Here is a 20,820-nt window from a genome sequence, read left to right on the forward strand (position 1 = left end):
TCCATTCTTAGATCAGGTCCAGGTTCATGTATTGCATTTAATTATGTCTCTTTATTCTCCTTTAATCAGTTTCTCAGCCTTTCTTTCTTTCATGATACTGACTTTTTTTAAAAAATAAATTTATTTTATTTATTTTTGGCTGTGTTGGGTCTTCATTGTTGCACGTGGACTTTCTCTAGTTGCAGCGAGTGGGGGCTACTCTTCGTTGCAGTGCGTGGGCTTCTCATTGCGGTGGCTTCTCTTGTTGTGGAGCACGGGCTCTAGGGGCCCAGGCTTCAGTAGTTGTGGCTCGTGGGCTCTAGAGCACAGGCTCAGTAGTTGTGGCGCATGGGCTTAGTTGCTCCGTGGCATGTGGGATCTTCCCGGACCAGGGTTCGAGCCCGTGTCCCCTGTATTGGCAGGCAGATTCTTAACCACTGCGCCACCAGGGAAGCCCCCCCCGTGATACCGACATTTTTAGGAGTATAGATCAGTTATGTTATAGAATGTTTCTCCATTTGGTTTTGTCTGAGATTCAGTTTATGCATCCTGACCAGAACACTAGAAAATGAAAGTGTGTCCTTTTCGAGGTATTGCACCTGGAGGAACAATGTTTCTGCCTTCCGCCTTCCCATAACTGATGATAATTTTGATCACCCAAAGTTTTGTTGGATTTTCCCACTGTACAGTTACTATTTTTCTCCTTATAACTAATAAGCAATGTACACGGAAACATGTTAGGACAATGCACATACCCTCTTCCTCATCAGACTTCCCCCACCCTCAGACTTATTTAACATCTTTGATGCTTCTTGTGTGAAGTTAGTTATCTTTACTATGGTGATGGAAAATCCACAGTGCTGGGATTTTTTAAATGGCATTGTTGAGGTAAAACTGACACATAATCAACTGCACATATTTAATTTAAAGTGTACAAATTGTTGTTTTGACATGGGTCTTCTCCCATGAAACCATCAGTCCAGCTAAGGTAAGGAACACATCTGCTGTCTTCAGAAGTTTCCTTGAGCCTCTCTCTCTTACTATTTACTCTGTCCAGTCGCTGATCCGCTTTCTGTCACTGTAGATTTGTCTGTATTTTCTTGAATTTTATATAAATGGAATCATACCGTATGTACTCTTTTTGTCTGGCTTCTTTCATTTAGCATACTTATTTTTTTAAAGCAAATTTTTTTAAAATTAATTTATTATTTATTTTGGCTGTGTTGGGTCTTCGTTTCTGCGCGAGGGCTTTCTCCAGTCGTGGCAAGCGGGGGCCACTCTTCATCGCGGTGCGCGGGCCTCTCACTATTGCGGCCTCTCTTGTTGCGGAGCACAGGCTCCAGACGCGCAGGCTCAGTCGTTGTGGCTCACGGGCCCAGTTGCTCCGCGGCATGTGGGATCCCCCCAGACCAGGGCTCGAACCTGTGTCCCCTGCATTAGCAGGCAGACTCTCAACCCCTGCGCCACCAGGGAAGCCCACTAGCATACTTATTTTGAGGTTCAATTACATTGTGGCATGGTGTTCATTCTTTTTTATTGCTGAGTAATATTCTTCGATCGTACGGCTATATTAGCTTGTTTATCCATTTACCTGTTGTTAGACATTTAGGTTATTTCCAGCTTTTGGCTATTACAAATAACACTGATATGAACGCTTGTGGACGAGTCTTTGCACGGACATAATGCTTTTATTTTTCTTGGGTAAATACCTAGGATTAGGGTATATTTAACTTTTTAAGAAACTGCCAAACTGTTTTTGAAGTGGTTGTAACGTTTTATATTCCCAACAGCTGTATGAAATTTCCAGTTCTTCCACCATCTTGCCAAAACTGGATAAGGTCAGTCTTTTAAATTTTAGCCATTCTAATAAGTATGTAGTGGTACCTCACTGTGATTTTAATTTACATTTCTCTGATGGCTAATGATGTTGAGTATCTTTTCATGGGTTTATTAGCCATCTGTATATCTTCTTTGGTGAAATGTCTGCTCAAATCTTTTACCAATTTTTGCGGGGAGGGGTGTTTGTTTTCTTGTTATTGAGTTTGAGAGTTCCTTTGAGAGTTCTTTGGATACAAGTCCTTTGACAGATATATGATTTACAAAAATTTTCTCCCAGTCTGTGGTGTGTCTTTTTTTTTTTTTTGCATTTTTATTTTTTATTTTTCTCTTCCAGTTTTAGAGGTGTAGTGACATACAGCACTGGATAAATTCAAGGTGTCCAGCATAATGATTTGACTTACATACATCATGAAATGATTACCACAGTAAGTTCAGTGAGCATCCATCATCTCATAAAGATAGAAAATTTTAAAAAAAGAAAAAATTTTTTTCATTATGTTGAGACTCTTAGGGTTTACCCTTTTAACCACTTTCGTATATAACACACAGAAGTGTTAGTTATATTAATCACATTGTACGTTACATCCCTAGCACTTCTTTCTCTTATAACTGGAAGTTTGTAACTTTTGACCACCTTCCTCCAATTCACCCTCCTCTCACCCTCCATCTCTAGTAACCACAAATCTGATCTTTTTCTATGAATTTGTTTGTTTGTTGGAAGTATAATTGACCTACAACACTATATTAGCTCCTGGTACACAACATAGTGTTTCAATATTTCTGTACATTGCAAGATGATCACCACTGTGGCTTGTGTTTTCATTCTCTTAACAGTATCTTTTGAGAAGCAGTTTTTTAACATTTTGATAAAGTCCACTTTATCAATTTGGCATTTCGTGAATTTTGCTTTTGGTGTTGTACCAAAGCTTTGCCTTACCCAAAGTCACAAGGATTTTCTCTTAGAATTCTTATAGGTTTTGGTTTTACAGTTAATTACATGACCTAAGCGGTCTCATGTAGGTATATGATTGAGTTAACTTTTGTATATAGGTTGGGGTATGGAAGGTTATTTATTTTTTTGCATATGGATATTCAATTGTTCCAGCACCATTTGTTGAAAAGATTCTCGTTTCCCCACTGAGTTGTCTTTTTTTAAAAATTAATTAATTAATTAATTAACTTAACTTATTTATTTTTGGCTATGTTGGGTCTTCGTTGCTGTGTGAGGACTTTCTCTGGTTCCCGTGAGTGGAGGCTACTCTTTGTTGTGGTGCGTGAGCTTCTCATTGTCGTGGCTTCTCCTGTTGCGGAGTGCAGGCTCTAGGTGCGCAGGCTTCAGTAGTTGTGGCACGTGGCTCAGTAGTTGTGGTTTGTGGGCTTTAGAGTTCAGGCTCAGTGGTTGTGGCTACAGCCTTAGGTGCTCCACGGCCTATGGGATGTTCCCAGGCCAGGGCTCGAACCCGTGTCCCTTGCATTGGCAGGCAGATTCTTAACCACTGCGCCACCAGGGAAGCCCCACTGAGTTGTCTTTACACCTTTCTATAAAATAAGTTGTGGTATACGTGTAGGTTGCACTGGGATTTTTCTTTTTTTTTTTAGTTTATTTTTGGCTGCGTTGGGTCTTCGTTGGTGCGCTCGGGCTTTCTCTAGTTGCGGTGAGCAGGGGCTACTCTTCATTGCGGTGCGCGGGCTTCTCATTGTCGTGGCTTCTCTTGTTGAGGAGCACGGGCTCTAGGTGCGCGGGCTTCAGTAGTTATGGCACGTGGGCTTCAGTAGTTGTGGCGCACGGGCTTAGTTGCTCCACAGCATGGGGGATCTTCCCGGACCAGGGCTCGAACCCCTATCCCCTGCATTAACAGGCGGATTCTTAACCACTGCACCACCTGGGAAGCCCTGCATTGAGATTTTTAAATGCTCCACTGGTATAATGGCAAGTGCAAGGACTTGGGTCCAGGCATATTTGGGTTAGACTCCTGGTCTTGCTACCTATCTGTGGCCTAGCTGAGCTATAGAATAGAAACAATGATACAACCACCTCAGGGTATTTACCACATTTTACAATGTTCTCTCTGCATTTCTTCTTTCCTCTTCTGCTCTCCTCCCAGGCAAAGTGCTGGAATTAGGAAACCTCGTCCTGACTAATGTTTCTCAAACCCTAGGGTCCTCAGATCCAGGGCTGTAAGAAGGAAGGAAGGAAGGTATAATGGGTACAGTATACCCAGTTAAGACATCAAACCAATCAGACATTATTCCAGGCAAGGCTGTATGGGTAAATTCCAATGCCAAGTCCCTTTGCTTTTGGTGGAAATAGTATAACCGCTTGCCACTTGTGTGGAAGCTCTGCTTAGCCACTCAATATTTGATATTCCTTGATCAATGGAATTTTTTGATAGGCAACGTTTTTCAAAATATTGGGCTCATGAGGGAATAATAAAGGAGATCTTAGGTGGTAAAAATAATGAAGCCACTCACTTAGAGACAGGAAGCAACATGGATCCTGCCATGTGGTTTCCAGTGTATTGAAGGACATGAGATCCCTCAGCAAGAAACTCCGAGAATAATGAGGAAGAAATAAGCTTCAGCCTTATGGGTTTCCAGTGAATGCAAATGAAAACGAAAATGACTCAAGCCTGGGAGCTGAAAGGAGCGATGTGTCTGCAAGATCCAGGACAGACTGGGCAGGTGTGAATCTGGGTGCTTGCTTCCTGTTGTTCACCAGCTGGTCCTAAGTTTTAGCACATACCACCTCAGTTTATTATGAATACATGTATAATTAATCAGACCTTTAGCTAAAGTCAAGCCACATCCATGATGGATCAGGGTGAGTTGCAGTTAACCCTCAACCCTGACTGCTAATGGAAAAAGAACTTCTGGCTGCATCAAATCTTGGAAGATCGGATGAGCCAAAGCTATTCCATATTTGTCTTTTAAAGGTATCTGGGGATGATTAACTTGAATATCCCTTTTACCTTTTTTAAAATCTTGTTGTAAAAATGTAATAGACAGTCTAGAAATCTTGAAAATATAGCAGAGTCAAGAGACAGCAAAACAGACAGGGGGGAGAGAAAGAGAGAGAGAGGGAGGAAACAGAAAGAAATCCACTCATATTCTCAAAACCAAAGAGTTATTGTTAGTGGTGATAATTTTGAAATGTATAGAAATATTGAAACACTATGTTCTGCACCAGGAACTAACATACTGTTGTATGTCAGTACTTCAAACAAACAAGCAAACTCATAGAAAAAGAGATCAGATTTGTCGTTACTAGAGATGGGGGGTGAGAGGAGGGTGAATTGGAAGAAGGTGGTCAAAAGTTACAAACTTCCAGTTATAAGAGAAAGAAGTGCTAGGGATGTCACGTACAATGTGATTAAAATAACTGACACTTCTGTGTGTTATATACGAAAGTGGTTAAGAGAGTAAATCCTAAGAGTTCTTATCACTAGGAAAACCAATTTTTTTCTATTTCTTTAATTTTGTACCACATGAGATGATGAATGTTCACTGAACTTGTAATCATTTCATGATGTACGTTAAGTCATTACGCTGTACACAAACTTATACAGTGCTGTATACCAACTACATCTTAATAAAGCTGGAAGAAAAAAAGTATTGTTAACAATTTTTCCAAACTTTATTATTTCCATTAATTTTTATTATGAAATATTTATACTTAATGAAAATAATGCAAACTACATACGTACGGTTTCAAGAATAATAAAACAAACACTTGCGTAGCCATGACTCAGATTAAGAACCAGGACATCCATTCCCAATATCTTTGAAGTGCCCTATGAGCCTCGCTACAATCATCCCTGTGCTACTTCCCAAAATTCACCACATTCTGGAAGTTTGCTTAGCATTCTTTCTTTTCTTTAAAGTTTAACCTCTTCTGGATGCACCTCTGAACAATATATTGTTTAGTTTCGCATATTTTTTTGGACTTATATAAATGGAACCATAATGTGTATATTACTCAGTCTCTGTTTTTTTTTCTTTTTTCCAATCGACATTATGAAATTCACCCGTGCTGATACACATTGCTAAAATTCATTCACTGTTACTGCTCACTAGTATTCCATTGCATAGCTAGCTATACCTGGCTTTACTTACCCACTCTCCTGTTGATGAATATTTGTAGCGTTTCTAGGGTTTGTTATTATAAACAACGCTGATGTAAAATATTCTTGCACATGTCTCTGGGTACCCACGTGCAAGAGTTGCTGTAAGGTAATTTCTAGTCTTTTATGCACATGTAGTTTTTTTTTTCAATCACACAGACTATATGAGCACAAATACTCAATTTTGTGACATGTCTTTTTTGTAAACTTCCCCCAAGTTTTTCTAAATTCTGTTTGAACATAATTTTTTTTGATGTTTTAACACAAATGTAGTTTTATTTTATTAAAGGTTTATGCTAGTAACTGAGTTAAGAATTTGCATACTCAGGTAAAATAAGATAAAGGAGAAAATTCAAAATAATAAGACATGTATTCAAGGAATTTTATACAAAATACTGAGTCCAAGTCCAAACAATATCCCCAAATTTAACTCTATAACAAATGCTAAATTATCTATTTTGGGGACTTCCCTGGTGGTTCACTGGATAAGACTCCACACTTCCAAGGCAAGGGGCACGGGTTAGATCCCTGGTCGGGGACTAGGATCCCACAGGCTGTGTGGTGCAGCCAAAAAAAATAAAATTAAATAAATAATCTATTTTGTCAGTAAAACTAATATTACTGAGGTTACACTTTGAAATGATATTACCTCTGTTGTATTTAATTAAGGAAACAACATACAGACATACATCCATTACTGTATTCATGTGGCCAGTTTGTAAACTAAGCAGAGTGTAACGTGAGATAGTTTTATGCCTCCCCAATCACAATCATCAGCGATGATCTATGGAATCTCATTTTCACACCACTTAATGAAAAACTGATCAAATTTAATAATTTCACATTTTTTTATTTTAAAATTTAGTCTAGTTTAAAACTTTAATTTTAAACTCAGTGTAAATCACATTTCTTCCTCTGCATTATATATGTTCAGGCTTGATCTGGAACTCTTGACAGTTTATTGTGAAGGATGGTAGGAAATATAAAATATAGGTCATGTGTACAATTTGATAAGTTTTGACACATGTATACACCTAGGAAATCACAACCCCGTTCAAGAACGTGACTCAGAGGGTGTGGAATTTTGTGTATGTCCTTCAGGAGCAGAGTTTCTGTTTCTAACAACCCCCCAGCTCTCCCAAACACAAGCCCCACTGGCCTTGTTTGAACATAATTTTTAATGGCTACATAATATTTTACTAAGCGGCTATGTTAAAGTTACTTGAAGATTCCACTACTTTTAAGCATTTATATTGCCAACATTTTTTTTCTTGACACGCACATAACACATCCATGTTTATTGTTGTTTTTTTTTTAAATTTCAAAAAAGATTTTTTTGCCTTCTTTAATCATGGTAAAATATATATAACATAAAATTTATAACTGTAACCGTTTTAAGTGTAAGATTCAGTGGCATTAAGTACATTTACATTGTTGTGCAACCATCACACTATCTCAAGAACTTTCTTATCCTCTTAAGTTGAAACTCTGTACCCACAAAACATTAACTACCCACCCTACCTGCTCCTCCCAAATCCTGGCACTTTCTGTCTCTGTGAATTTAACTATTCTAGGTATCTCATGTAAGTGGAATCATATATTTGTCCTTTTGTATCTGGCTTATTTTATTTAGTGTAATGTTTTTAAGGTTCATCTATATTGTAGCAGGTATCAGAATTCCATTTAATTTCTTTTTAAGGCTGAATAAAAAGTTTTATATACTGGACTTTTGGTAGAAGTGTTACTCAAAAGTGCAATTTCTTAGTCAAATGGTATGAATTTTGAAAGTCTTCTGTCGCTTTAAACTTGTTTTCCTCCACAGTTATATGGAATGTTTTATTTCACTATATTCTTGCTAGTAATGGGTATTATAAATTAAAAACAAAACAAATCACTTTGCTATTTTCATGACCGGCTTAATTTTTTCTTTAATTTAACCTGCTATAAAAATTGGTTTGCCTTCTCCTTGAGGGTTCATAGCTGTATTGATAGCTAGGATAGTCAATAAACATCTACTATGGGTGGGAGATAGTCACCAAGATGGAAGGCTGTCCTGGAGTGACATTTTTGCTTTGGATGACATACAAAATAACAAATCATTACATGGTTAATGGGGTGCTAGCTGCATTCCCAGAGGAAGACCCTAAGAGGGCTCTTGGCAGGAGGTGCATGTAGACTGTCCCTTGAGATGATCATGCTGGCTGTGTGGCATCAAGGGAGATCAGGATGACAAAGAGATGTGCCAACTAAGTCTGATGGTTGCCAATGAGTGCCTGAAACCCTGAGCTGAGAATAATTCCGAGGCTATTCCTTTGACCAGACATGGAGAGAGGATGTTCCTCAGTGGGCAATGGGTACTGTCATGGGCACAAGACTAGGGAGTGAGAAGCCCAGAGATACCCCTTGGTTGCTATTTTTGATGTAGACCAATCAGTTTTTTGGATGGCTGCATTTACTTGTAGTTCATCTGATGATGGTTGAGTATTGTATTTAAAAAAGAAAAGAAGAGGAGGGGAGGGGAGGGGAAATGAAAGGAAAGAAAAGAAAGAAGGAAGGAAGGAGGGAGGGGGGAGGGAAGGAAGGAAGGAAGGAAAGAAGGAAAGAAAAAGCAGTTACAGGCTGAGCACAGCATTTTATCTCATCACACTGACCTCATCTTCTTCTCAGGTAGTATCAAAAGATACTTATTTTTTATACATACACACATATACATATATATATATACATACATATATATATACACATACATATACATATATATATATATCAGACACCTGTGTCTGACTCCCTGGGTGATAGTCTTTACCCCCAAGGATTTGAAACATAAAATGCTAATAACCAAATTAGTTATAAGCAACACAAGACACAGGAAAATGATGCAAAGAAGTACAAGTGTCTAGTCAATGTTCAGACAGCACATGCTGGGAGTATAGGATGGAGGAGCTCTGGGGTCTGAATTACCCTGGAGTTCTCCTCAAAGATGTAACAAGTTTCCCGTTTTGGTGTATAAAATACTTCAAGCATCTCTGTATCCTTCCACTTCACCGGAAATAACAGTTTGAATGACAACAAGTCAGTGATAGTGGGAGAAGAAGAAGGAAGAGGGAAGGAGTGAAGAAAAGCACAGAAAGTTTGAATAGGTACACCGAGTAAAACGAGGAAAGAAATGGGTTGAGGGGCAGAAGAGTCAGAGGATAACAAAAGGGGGAAGAGAAGTAACAAAGAAAGAAGAAAAATTGAAAAGAGGGTAAAGGTAAAGGGGGAGGAGGAACGGAATTGACAGTGTCGGGAGTAGGAAGAAAAATGGAGGAACAAAAGGAGAGGAGGGGGGAAGAAAAAGGGGAGGGGCGGGGGAGGGGCGGGGGAGGGGCGGGGGAGGGGCGGGGAGGAAGAGGAAGATAGGGAAAGAGATCCTGAACCTCATTTCAAAGCACTTTAGAAATAACTCTAATATTGCTTCCTACACACTTTGTAAGCACAGTTTAGAAATGAAAAGAAATTCATAAAAATTATTCAATCATTTATCATACATACGCTAATCAAATACTTCCCAGTTATGTTTAAGAATGGAAGTTGTATTAATAATAATTCTTAAAAAGTTTTCAGCATGTATGGGAGAAGTGTGTGGACCAAAACTCTTTCTAGATTGTTAACCCATGAAAATTGAAATCACTTTTAGAATTGTATCTCAATTTAGTTAAGCAAAGTTTTTTAACAATAATATACTGTTAGGCTGGGTCCCTTTCCTTTTACAAAGGAAAGGTTTGTTTTACAAAAACAGACTGAAGTGTTTTTAATGAGTATTTTGCTGATGAAATATTAGTGAAATAGTATATGTATTACTTTTTTCAACTTAAAAAAAAAATAGTAGCATCCCCTTTTAAGCACTCAGAAACATTTAAGACACCTCGTGAAAAAAAAAGTCCTAACTAGAAACAGGAGTAAAATCAATTAATTTTATCATCAGAAGTAAATTTTTAATGAAGCGACCAAAAATATTTTGCTTTCCAGATAGAAAAATTCTTTCAGTCTTAAAAAACATAGAAGTTATGCAGCTCAAGTCAAATTAACTCCATGCAGTTTGATGTTGTAACTGATTCATTTTGAATTAAAATCATTTAAATACCTAGAAGATATGTAGCTTTCAAGTACAAAATTGTCTTTCTACTATTCTCACTTAAATAATATTCAAGTATGTATTCCCTCACTTTTGTTGCTTTCTACAAGTTGTTTTATTTTGAAAAATAACATTTATTTCCTTGTCTTTTCTTCAATTGTACAATTTCCCCCCAAACAAACCAATAATCTATTTTACATTTTGTGCAAAATAGGGACTCAAGAAAGTTGTTCATTTTCTTTTAACCAAGTGATTTAGGAGTGAAATGCAGTACTTGTAATCTGAGGAATGTTATCGACCATCTCTTTTACATGTGTCAATAGGGGCTAGTGTGGTGCAGTTTAATTGACTAACAAATTGAATTTGGAAATATCCATTTTTTTAAAGTTAATAAAATAAAGGATTCCCTGCTTGATCCAAGTTTCTACATTGCAAACCTGAGCCAAAACCAAAAATTGAGCAGTTTTGTCACACACATTGTGTGACCCATACAAAAACAAATGATTGTTCTTAAAAGTTCTTTTTCCTCCTTGAATTTCTTCTATCTCTGGAATAAATACATTTCTATTTAAGGCTTTAAACATTGAACACCTTTAAATAATAATTTGAAGGATGAAATTTCCTTTTCTGCTTATAATTCTCTTAGATTTTAGGGTTATCTTAAACACATAGTTATCTTTATTTGACAGGAGAAAATGCTGAATGTGCTTTAAAACTGGGACAAATTTACACTTTCTCAAAGTTTATAGGCATTTAAAAGAACCACACTAAGACTTTAAGTTGCAGGAAGAAATAAAATGTCTGAAGACAATAACAATGAAAAACAAGCAAACAACAACAGAATAAACAAAAACCAAGGCAAACAAAAGACAAATTCTTTCAAACACTTTGAAGTCAAAGTGGCCATATGTCAGTAAATGTGAAATTTTCTTTTTCTGTATTTCATAGAAACCATAAGTTTATTTCAATACTGATTATGATTCATTAGAAAACAAAAAATGGAAAAATTCTATTTTAATGTATTTTCCTCCTAACTGCTTTCCAGTTTGTGTGTGGGTCCTCTGTTTTGTAAAACATGTGAAGCTTTTAAAATAGAAAGTCATTGATAACTGTTAGATTTAAAATGCAATATATATTTTGGGGATTTATCCAAAGGAGCTAATCTAAAAGAGGAAAAAGTTATATGCCCTCAAATACCTATTCAGCACTACTAACAAAAGTAAAAAAAATTTGATGTAACATATATCTAAGAATAATGATTAACTGACATCTATTGGGCTGATGAGAACATGCTGGCTAAAAATGATCATTATCAAAACTTGGAGGCAGCATGGGAAAATACTTATGGCACAACAGCAAGTAAAAAATCAAGATATGCAAATAAGATGACAAAATATAAAACGATTACAAATGGAAAACAACTGAAAAGAAATACTAAAGTTAATTTTGTATGACAATGGTAGACATCGATTTTTTTTTACTTTATATTTAAAATTTTTTAGTTGTTTTATTCTCTTAATTTTTTTTCTCTGCATGTATTTGTATGTGCACACTGAAGGAAAATGGATCAGAATCCCATCTTTAAAATGGAGTCAAGTTTCAGTGTTTCTGAATTCAGAGAATTGAATTATGTAACTAGACCAAACACTTCTCCAGGAAAAAATAGAGAAGAAGGAGGAAGGGGGGGAGGAGAACAACAAGAAGTATAATGATAATACTTTTTAAAAATCATTATTCTTAAAGAAAACAATTTATCCTGCGGCTATATTTTTAACTCTCACAAACTAAACTGAACTCTGCACTGAAGATTAAATTTCCCAAAGAAGTTGTGTAGAAAAAAAATTAACAAATAAATGTTGACTAGTTGTCTTTAATTTTTAAGAAGCCAAAGAAAATAATGATGATAAATTATGGAATCCCAAGTCATCCCATTCCTATCCCTAACCTGGGAATGTGAGTCTTGACAAGAAATAACCCTTCTCTCAGGTTAATTTTAGAGCTGGGCTCACTCAGAGGGGAGAGATGAAGCACCAATCAACATCATTCAGTCTCCCCAACCTCAGCCTAAAATAGCCAGGTCACTGAGGCAAAACTGATTTGGGGGCTAAAAGGGTCTGCATCTCAGCCCCAGCTGCCTCCTCTCTCTTGTGTTCTTGCAGCTTCTGACTATACACAGAAGCTCTTGGTGGGGGTGGGGGGAGGATTAGAATTCAGTGAACAGCTGATTTTTAAAAAGAACTAATCAGTTTCAATTTATCAGTAGTTGGTACATTTTTAATTTAATACATTTATATTTTTTCCTCTGTCATTTTAAAACATTAAAGAAACTGAGTAATTTCAGCTAACATTTAGACTTCTATTTTTAAATGGAAAAAATCAACATAAAAGTGAACCGAATTCAATTATTAACTTAAATTTGTTTCCCTTTGAATTTAGGATAAGAAAAGGTGGACTGCATTTCACAGGCGTCTAGAGATCTGAATGAAGATTTTTGTGGGGTGTAACTTGCTTTTGTTTCAGGAATAAAGAGAGAGTAGTGGACATGCTCCCCAGGGAGAAAACCTGAGAGGTGCTTCTATTAATTCCTGAAGATTTAAATTAAATGAAGCAAACAGCACTTAAAGTTTCTGGGAACTGGAATGCCCTCCCAAGTACCCTCTTCCTTGTTCCCAGATATAACAGAAAAGGTTTCAGGAGATCGGGGTTCCCATATAGGGAAAGGCCAAGGAGCACAACAGCGTTTCTGAGACCATCTTTTAGCCCTTTCAAAAGTACACACACAGCACCAAGAAGAGTCCCCGGGCAACAGACCCACACATTCTCGCCAAGATAATTTTTTTTCCCCTGGCCTCTTAATTTTCCTCCAAATGTTCTTTGCTCTAGTACAAAGAACATTTGTATTAGCTTGCTTTTCACTTAAGAAACTACTTACTGAATACCTACTATGTGGCAGGCAGTCTCCAGCTCGTTGGTTTGTTTAAAATTGTTTATGGTCAAGAGCTGACTGAATATTAAGTCAGAAACAGGGAGTAGAGGTGGAGGAGGTGTGGGGGGTGGAATAGAGATATCGCCCACCTTCTTGGAGAGAAAACATTTTTTGTCTGCTCAGCAACTGATGGCTTATAGTATTTTAATTTCTGCAGACCCATGGAAAGAAAAAATATCACAAAAGTAAAAATCCGACAAACACGTGGCTGGCAAGAACAAAACGCGGATTTGGAGGGTGGGTTTTTAAGGTGGTGGAGATGGAGAAACCGAGTTGGAAGCCCTCCCCCACCCCCACCCCCAAGCCCCATTTCTTTTCAGCGCGCGGGGAAAACGGGGAGGGGGACAAAGGTGGAGCGTGCAGTTCTTTAACTCCTGACTTTTGAACGGTAGAAAATCTTCTGCCAGAAGGGCGGTGCGCCGAAGTCGGAATCGGCTCACTGCCTCTGCAAACACAAAATAATAACAAGAAAAAAAAAATCTAAGGCATTCATATCGGTGCAGCCAACACGTGTTGCGGAGTCGGCCCGGGCCGCAGGCGACTGAGACAATGGGGTCGGGGACCGGGAAAGGGAGAGTGACCCCCTTCCTCACCTGCCCTCGCAGCACGCGTGCCCGCGACAGAATGATTTCTCCCTCCCGCAGAACCCAGAGCAAAACCCCAGCTTCCGCCCAGTTCGAGGAGACTCTGGTATGACTGGGGGTCCACCCCCGCCCCTTTCCCTGGTTCGCTGGGTAAGGGGGCTCCAGGGTCCCCTGGCCGCGCTCTACACCACCCGCTGGCGCCATCCCAGCCCCCGCCGCTAGAAACTCGTTGGCCTCGCTCGCCCCTCGGCCTGGGATCCCGGGTGCTCGTGGACCGCACGCCCGGCTCTGCGTAGCGTAGCCGGGACTCCGAAACGCGCGGCCAACTGCCCCCTCCCCCACCGCCGAGACGGGGTGCGACCGCCCACGTGTCGCCCCTTGCCCAGTCGGGTCCGTCCCTCGGGTTCCCGGGGCTAGAAGATCCGGAACGAGTTGGTCAAAGGCGAAGGAAGGGACCAGGGCGGATCCGCTTCCCCCTCCCCAGGCGGGCGGGGGAGGGGCCGCCGCCCCCTCCTCCGAGCACAGCTCCCGCCCCTCGCTTCCCCGAGCGCCGAGCGGAAATTACCCCCTCCCCCTGCGGGTCTGACCTGGGGACGTGGGCGGGGCTTAAAGCTCGGCCCCCGGCCCTCCGCGCCTCTCCCGCCTTCCCGCCGGGATCCAAATCCCGCACCCCAAACAAAGTTCCGAGACCCGAACCCAGCGCTGGGAAAGCTGCCGTCGCTGTCGCGGGTGGGACGGGGGGAGGGTACTCCACCTGTCTGCCCCCGCGTCAGGGAGGGAGAAAGGGATCATTTAGATCTCCACCCTGTCACTCCCTGCCTGAGACCTCCCCCTTTGGTTAGCCCGGGTCCGCTCACGCGACCACTCCTCTTCCTTCTCTCCACCCCTCCCTCTCTCTCGGGGTCATCTTGGGCCGGATCCGCGCTTTCCCCCAGGACCACGAGACGTTATAGTTCAACAGCCGAACCCTCGGTATGAACCCCGGGGGAATCCCGAAACATGATTTCCTGTGGATCCCTGGTTTCCAGCCACGATCCCCCGTGTTTCCAGCTTCCCAGTCCCGCGCTCGCAGGGTCCCTCGATCCTGTATCCCCCGAGGCGAGGGAGTCTCCTAGCGCTGGGGCTGGGAAGGCCGAGACCCCCCCCCCTCACTTAAAGATCTAGGGGAATAGCGCTTTTCTTTTGAAATCACCGGCTTGCGCGACCCCCTCTTGAAGACCCCAGAGTCCTCGGCTTCTCTTTGTCTCTCTCGGCCGTCCCCCGCCTGTCAGTCGCTAGCAGTTAGCTGGGGTAGGGTGGGCAAACTCCCCCCACTCCCGACCACTCGAATAAAAAATAACCGCACATTTTATCCAACCCATTAAGAGGTGGGAGATTCTGGGCCGGACCACTCTCCCCCCAGCTAGGGCCCGGGTAGGGGGATGGGTGGGGGGCGGGGCGCCTCCCTAGGGGCCAGATTCTTGCAAGGGGGAGGGGGCAAGTAGAGCTTCGGGAAAACAGCCCCCACCCGCCCAACTTACCCGGGGGGTGAGTTGAGAGGCACCCTCCCCCCGCCCCCGGCCGGGAGTTTGGTGGGCTGGGCCGGGTTGGAGGGCCCAAGGGCCCGGAGGCGTCGGGGGTCTTCCCCTGCAGGGTGGGTGGGGGCTTTCACCACGTGGCTTCGCCTTTTTTTTTTTTTTTTTTCCGCTCCATTTTTTTTTTTCAAGTCGATTTTATTTAGAGGCGGCGCCAGGGCGGCCGCGGAGAAACGTGACACACCAGCCCGCTTGGAGGGGTTTCGGACAGAAGGGAAGGAGCCGCGCCGCGTCGTCCGCCTCCCAGCGCGCCGCGGGCACTTCTCCCGGGCCTCCCCGAACTCTCCCGCGACCTCTGCGCGCCCTCCGGCCGCCTTCCCCTCCTCGGCTCCGGACAACTTCAGGGGTGGGGTGCAAAGAAAGTTTGCGTCTGCTGCCGCCGCCTCCCGCCTCGGCCTAGGAGGCTCGCCGCCCGCGCCCGCCCGCTCGGCCTTGCCCAGGACTGCGTCCTGCCCGAGACCGCCACCATGAACAAGCTGTACATCGGCAATCTCAACGAGAGCGTGACCCCCGCGGACTTGGAGAAAGTGTTTGCGGAGCACAAGATCTCCTACAGCGGCCAGTTCTTGGTCAAGTCCGGCTATGCCTTCGTGGACTGCCCCGACGAGCACTGGGCGATGAAGGCCATCGAAACTTTCTCCGGTAAGAGTGCACCCACCTCCCCGGAAAAAGCACCGCGAAATGCCTGAACAACGGGGACCTGCTCCTCCTCTTTCCTTGCCCGCCAACTCCTCTCTGCCTCCGGCCTGCGGGGCTTGGCCTCGGTACCGACTCCCATCCACCTTCTCCGACGCCCCCTCCGTCCCTTTGCTGGCCCCTCGCGCGGAAATATTCGGCTTTCCTCGCCCCTTCCTCCTAGCCCGAGATGAAGAGCTGGAGGCTGTAGTGAGGTGATCCTCCTAGCCCCCCACCGACGGGGCGGGAGCCCCTGTTGGCAGGAGTCGGGGGGGCTCGCCACCGAGGCGAACTCAGTCTGGGCGCCCTACGTCAGTCCCTCGGTGTCCGAGGCTGGACGCCCCCACCCCGTGCGCACCCCCTCCCCTTCCTCCGCCGTGGGCCTTTCCGGGCTGGGAAGGGGTCCCCGCTCCGCTCCCGATCTCCAGGGTTTCCGTGGGGACGGCAGCCTTCGGGCCTGACCTGAGAGGAGCGGGGTCCCGCCTACCGCCCAGGGCCCGGGGCTTGAGCCATTTTGATTTGAAAGTGGGGCGTGAGCGGGGTGGCGCGGCGGCGGCGGCGGCGGCGGCGGGTCGCCATGCTGCTTCCCGAGACGCCCAGGCTGGGCCGAGAGGCGCGCGCCGCGGCCGCCGGGCACCCTCCCCGCGGGGCCCAGCTCCGCTCCCCCGGACCTCGCCTCCCGGCCGGCCCCGACAGGTGACCACCCCGCCGCCCGAAGCCCTTCTCCCTGGCTCGACAGGAAAATAAAGTTTCATTCTGCAGCCCCACCCCCACCCCCGCCACAGACTTGGGACAAACGGGGAGCCCTTTCTCGGCCCCTTCTCCCCACATCTGGGAGCCGTAAAGGCAGCCGGCCTACACGGACGCCCTCGCACCTCCCCCAGATCCGGCTCCCAGAGCCGTCCACTACTCGGCTACCTCAGTGAGAGAACAAGACAAAAATTCAGAAAACACGATAATGAATTTAGAGAGTCCACCATTCCCCAGGCGACCTTTTCGCATCCGGCTGCGGAACCCACTACCTGGATTCCTAGGAAGATCTCAAATCCCAGTAACTCCTGAATTACTCTGATTTCGCCTTCCTTTTGCCGCACCCCCCCTCCCCGTCCAAGCTCTCATGTTGTCTTTTTCAATTTAATCTTTAGGGAAAGTGGAGCTGCAAGGAAAACGCCTAGAGATTGAACACTCCGTCCCCAAAAAACAAAGGTAGGAAAGGGCTCTTCTCTGGGGAGGGGGTCAGCCTGGGGGCGCTGAGAGGTTGTGTTCAGGGGTCCATAGTGTCTCCAGTGGAAGAAACCCATTACTGGCCTTCCCACCCCCAACTCCGGATGTTGGGGGCAGGGAGGGAAGATTGGCTAAGATCTTGTAATGGGTGGTTTACAGCTTGTAAAAAAAAAAAAAAAGCTGAGGCTGGGGTGGGCTAGGAGATGTTACTTGGAGAAGTAAAAGCGAGAAAAATCAATAGAGGAGGAACCTTGTGGAGTTTGTTCGAGGTGTGTGGGACCATTTTTGTGGGGAAGCTAAAAATCTTTAGAGAGTTGAGACTCATGGACATTCAGCAAGTTTCTAACAGGACTGTTTTTCCCCCCCTTCCCTCACCGTAATTCTTAAGTGGACTGGGAGGGGGTCCCCTTTGACTCCCTAGGGGAAGTGGAATGAATTCCTGCCCCCCAAAGAATTCTGTGCTTGTGCTTTATTTATATTTCTGCAACAGGCAAGGACATTATTTTTTTCACAGACACCTACCTCTAGTCCCTCCCATCACACATCCTCCCCTCCCAACTGGATTTTGCAAATACGCTTTGGCTGTACTATCCTTTCTGAGCCCCCCACCCCCACTCCTTCAGTCCATTGTTGCAAGGGGACCGACCATCTGGGGTGAGAGCTTTGTGTTCAGGCTGTGAGCTGGGGCTCTTTGGAGGGTCTAGAACTCCCTGGATGAATGGGGTATGTGTGTGTGCGCGTGTGCGTGTGCGTGTGTGTGTGTGTGTGTGTGTGAGAAAGAGAGAGAGAGAGTGTGTTCCAATACCTTCCTATCTTCACTTCAGCAAAGGGGGTAACTCTTATCATGTTATCCCCAAAGCTGATTCATGGTTCAAATCTTTCATTGAACTCTGGCTGGGAAGTATAAGGGCAGTCTTTCCGCTTTCTCAGACCTGACTTTAAACATGTTGACAGTGCAGAGTTTTCTCTCGTGTTGCAGCCCCCAGTAAATCTTTGATCTTCTCCTCGCTTTCTCCCCTCATTTCAACTGGAAACTTGCTGCATTTTAAAATAGTTCCTGGCCTTTTCTGGGTGGGAAGGTGGAGGTGGGTGGCTGTGTTTTTCTGAAGGCAGTTAAGAGAGTCTAGAAAGTTTCATGTGAGAAAAATCTGTTCAGTGGTTTAGCTTGAGATATTTAAGTAACTTGGAACTATTGTTTCTATAGATGATCAATATGGCTTGTAACTATGTTTATAGAGCTTGTGATTTAACCTCAAGTGCTTGAAATAACCCTGTTATTGGAAAGGCAATTAGAGTTAGGAGTAAAGAGGCAATAAAATCGGAAGAAAGAAAAAAAGTCTTATTTATTATTTGGAAGCACTTCCTGGAGATGGGAATGAGAGAACTATGTACACTGACATCAGTAGATCTACTGAGAAGATAGTGGATATTTGAACTGAAAGCTAAGTGTTTGAAACATGTTGATGGACAATAACCAGAATAACTGGAATTCTGAAATATATGGAATTTTTTTCTTTTGCTCTAAAGGATGGTTTAAATTTTAAAGGGAATGAAGTGATAAACAAGAAAATAGCAAAGTGTGATGAAATGGAACCCAAAACATTTATATTTTAATTTTTATGGTGCTCAGTGTTTATGGATCTTTTCCCCTAAGCCATCTGCTTGCTTTAAAGCCATTTTTAGGCTCCTTCTTGTTCCCTCCAAACTGTATTACTGAGGGCTCCTTTGAGTTGGGAAGGGGTGGGGTTTGTGAGGAGTGGGTACAAAATCTTACCTTCCACACCCATATTCAATCTTTTGTGTATTCTCCCCCCCTTCCTGAAATAATTTTTGAGCACAAACATTGAGTCAGTTGTGTTTTATTTTTTGCTGAGTGGTGGTAAGGCACTTCATTTTTCTAGAATCAATTTTTGAAGTTTTAGGATTTTAAAAAAGAAAGTTTGTTTTCATGAAGTCAGTTTGCTCTATCATTTTGTGTTCTTTGAGGAAGCATGTTGTGGTATGTGTTTTTAGTCTGTCTGAAAGTATTTCTTCAGTTGGTTTGTTCCTGGCTTTTTCAGTCTCATGGATGTATAGAACAGGAACTAGTTAATTAACTATGACTAATATATTTTAAGCAAAATGAACAATGGTGTATATATGTATTTTGTGTGTATATATATTGTTTTTACTGTTTAAAATAGAGGAGAACTCTTCTTGATGTACTCAGTTCCAAATGAATTATGACTTTTTAAACATTTGTAAGAGATTCATAAAAACCTGGCAACCTAAATGTTCCTTTTTTTTTTTTAAGAGGGGGGTTATCAAGAAAAAGATAAAATATTTTTTTAGCAGTTAACTCTGAGTAACTGATTTTGAAGTATTAATATATTTTGTTTTAACCTTGTATCTATTTGCTAAATATAATTTATTCCTTTTTAAGAACTCAAGAGACTGGACATTAAGTTGAAAAACTGAAAGCATTAAGTTGAATTTTTAAAATGGGCGGCGTTAAATTTCTCTGAGATCACCTTCCCAAATACCCTCTTAGTCAGTGTTGGAATTGTGGTCAAGAGTTTCAGCTTATTGTTGAGAATTTGTATATATTCACTGTGAAGTATTAGGACAAAGGAGGAAAACCAAAAGCATTTTAAAGACTGTTGTGGAAAGGAGTTGTATGTGCTTTTTTGTTTGTTTGTTTTTTTAAATTTGAGACACTTGAGTAGTTAAGGTAAAGGGGTATCATGTTAGTGAGGCCTTGGGTATTTGGGGAGAAAATTCCTTAAAAGGGAATTAAATTTTTGTTTCATTTGCCACTGTGTGTGCCTTTTTCTAGAGGAATGTGGCCTAAAGATAGCATACCTCCTGTCCACTGGTGTCATCAAAATAAAAGTTGTTGCTGTTAAGAAAAGAAGTGAAGAGATGTACTGCATTTCTCTAGGTGAAATGTGTTCAAGTTAAAGACTTTGATTTCCTTAGGCAGATTAATGGTTGTTTTCTCTGACTTAAAATGAGGTGGGCTAATAACACTTTCCCTTAAATTTCTAACTATCAAAAAGCACACAAAAATTGGTCTCCTAGCCCTATAAGTGTGAGAACTCTCAGAAGAGAAAGTATTCAAACTTAATTCTGATTTTATGGTTTAATTTTCTGAAGTTAGTTGCTTTAAAAATCTCTGCAAAGGGATGTCTCGTAAGTGGCAAAAATATTTTTAAGTGATTTGTGGAGACTCTGAAGAAATAATTGAATCACTAAATGTTTTCAAAACAGACAAAAATTTTGCCTTCAGAAGTGGATTTGCCTTTAAGGAAAATTGTTCTTATGGGCTGAAAATTAATTATGGGGGTTGTTAAGAAACAAGGGAATGTCTTTAAAAAACAGCTATAAAGGAGGACAAGTACTAGGGTGGGAGCACTTGCAGGCCCTTCTGCCTTAGTGGTTATGGTTGAAAGATACGTCTAACCAGATATTCAACTAGTAAGTTTAAAGTGGAAACGGTTTGTGACACTTTTAGTAAAAAGGTTTTCTTACTAATATCAAGTTTTTGAGTTTTAAATAAGTTGATTCTTAATTTTTCTGAGCTGTTTGGAGGAAAGGTGGAAATCAATTCACTTTCTCCATTTTAATTTTCACCTAGAAAATAAATGTTTACAAATTCATATATTAAGTTTTTTTCACTGCTAGAGAAATCTTTAACTTGTTATTTAGTGCTCAGTATTTCAAGGTGACTTTCCTAAAGACA

At 42.3% G+C, this 20,820-nt stretch overlaps 1 protein-coding gene across 4 annotated transcripts in view; it reads left to right on the forward strand.

The window, feature by feature from the left end:
- Window positions 1–15,667: 15,667 nt before the first annotated feature.
- IGF2BP1 (insulin like growth factor 2 mRNA binding protein 1) overlaps window positions 15,668–20,820 on the forward strand; it is a gene marked incomplete at both ends in the record, with an annotated part of 38,805 nt that continues 33,652 nt past the window's right edge. For all 4 annotated transcript variants that reach the window (XM_081219519.1, XM_081219520.1, XM_081219521.1 and 1 more), the window contains 2 exons: window positions 15,668–15,842; window positions 17,021–17,081. In XM_081219519.1, the coding sequence (XP_081075645.1) occupies window positions 15,668–15,842; window positions 17,021–17,081 (236 nt within the window). The remainder of the gene's footprint in view (window positions 15,843–17,020; window positions 17,082–20,820) is intronic.

Source organism: Mesoplodon bidens (genome assembly GCF_964165515.1).
Source record: "Mesoplodon bidens genome assembly, chromosome: 19".
Lineage (NCBI taxonomy): Eukaryota > Metazoa > Chordata > Mammalia > Artiodactyla > Ziphiidae > Mesoplodon > Mesoplodon bidens.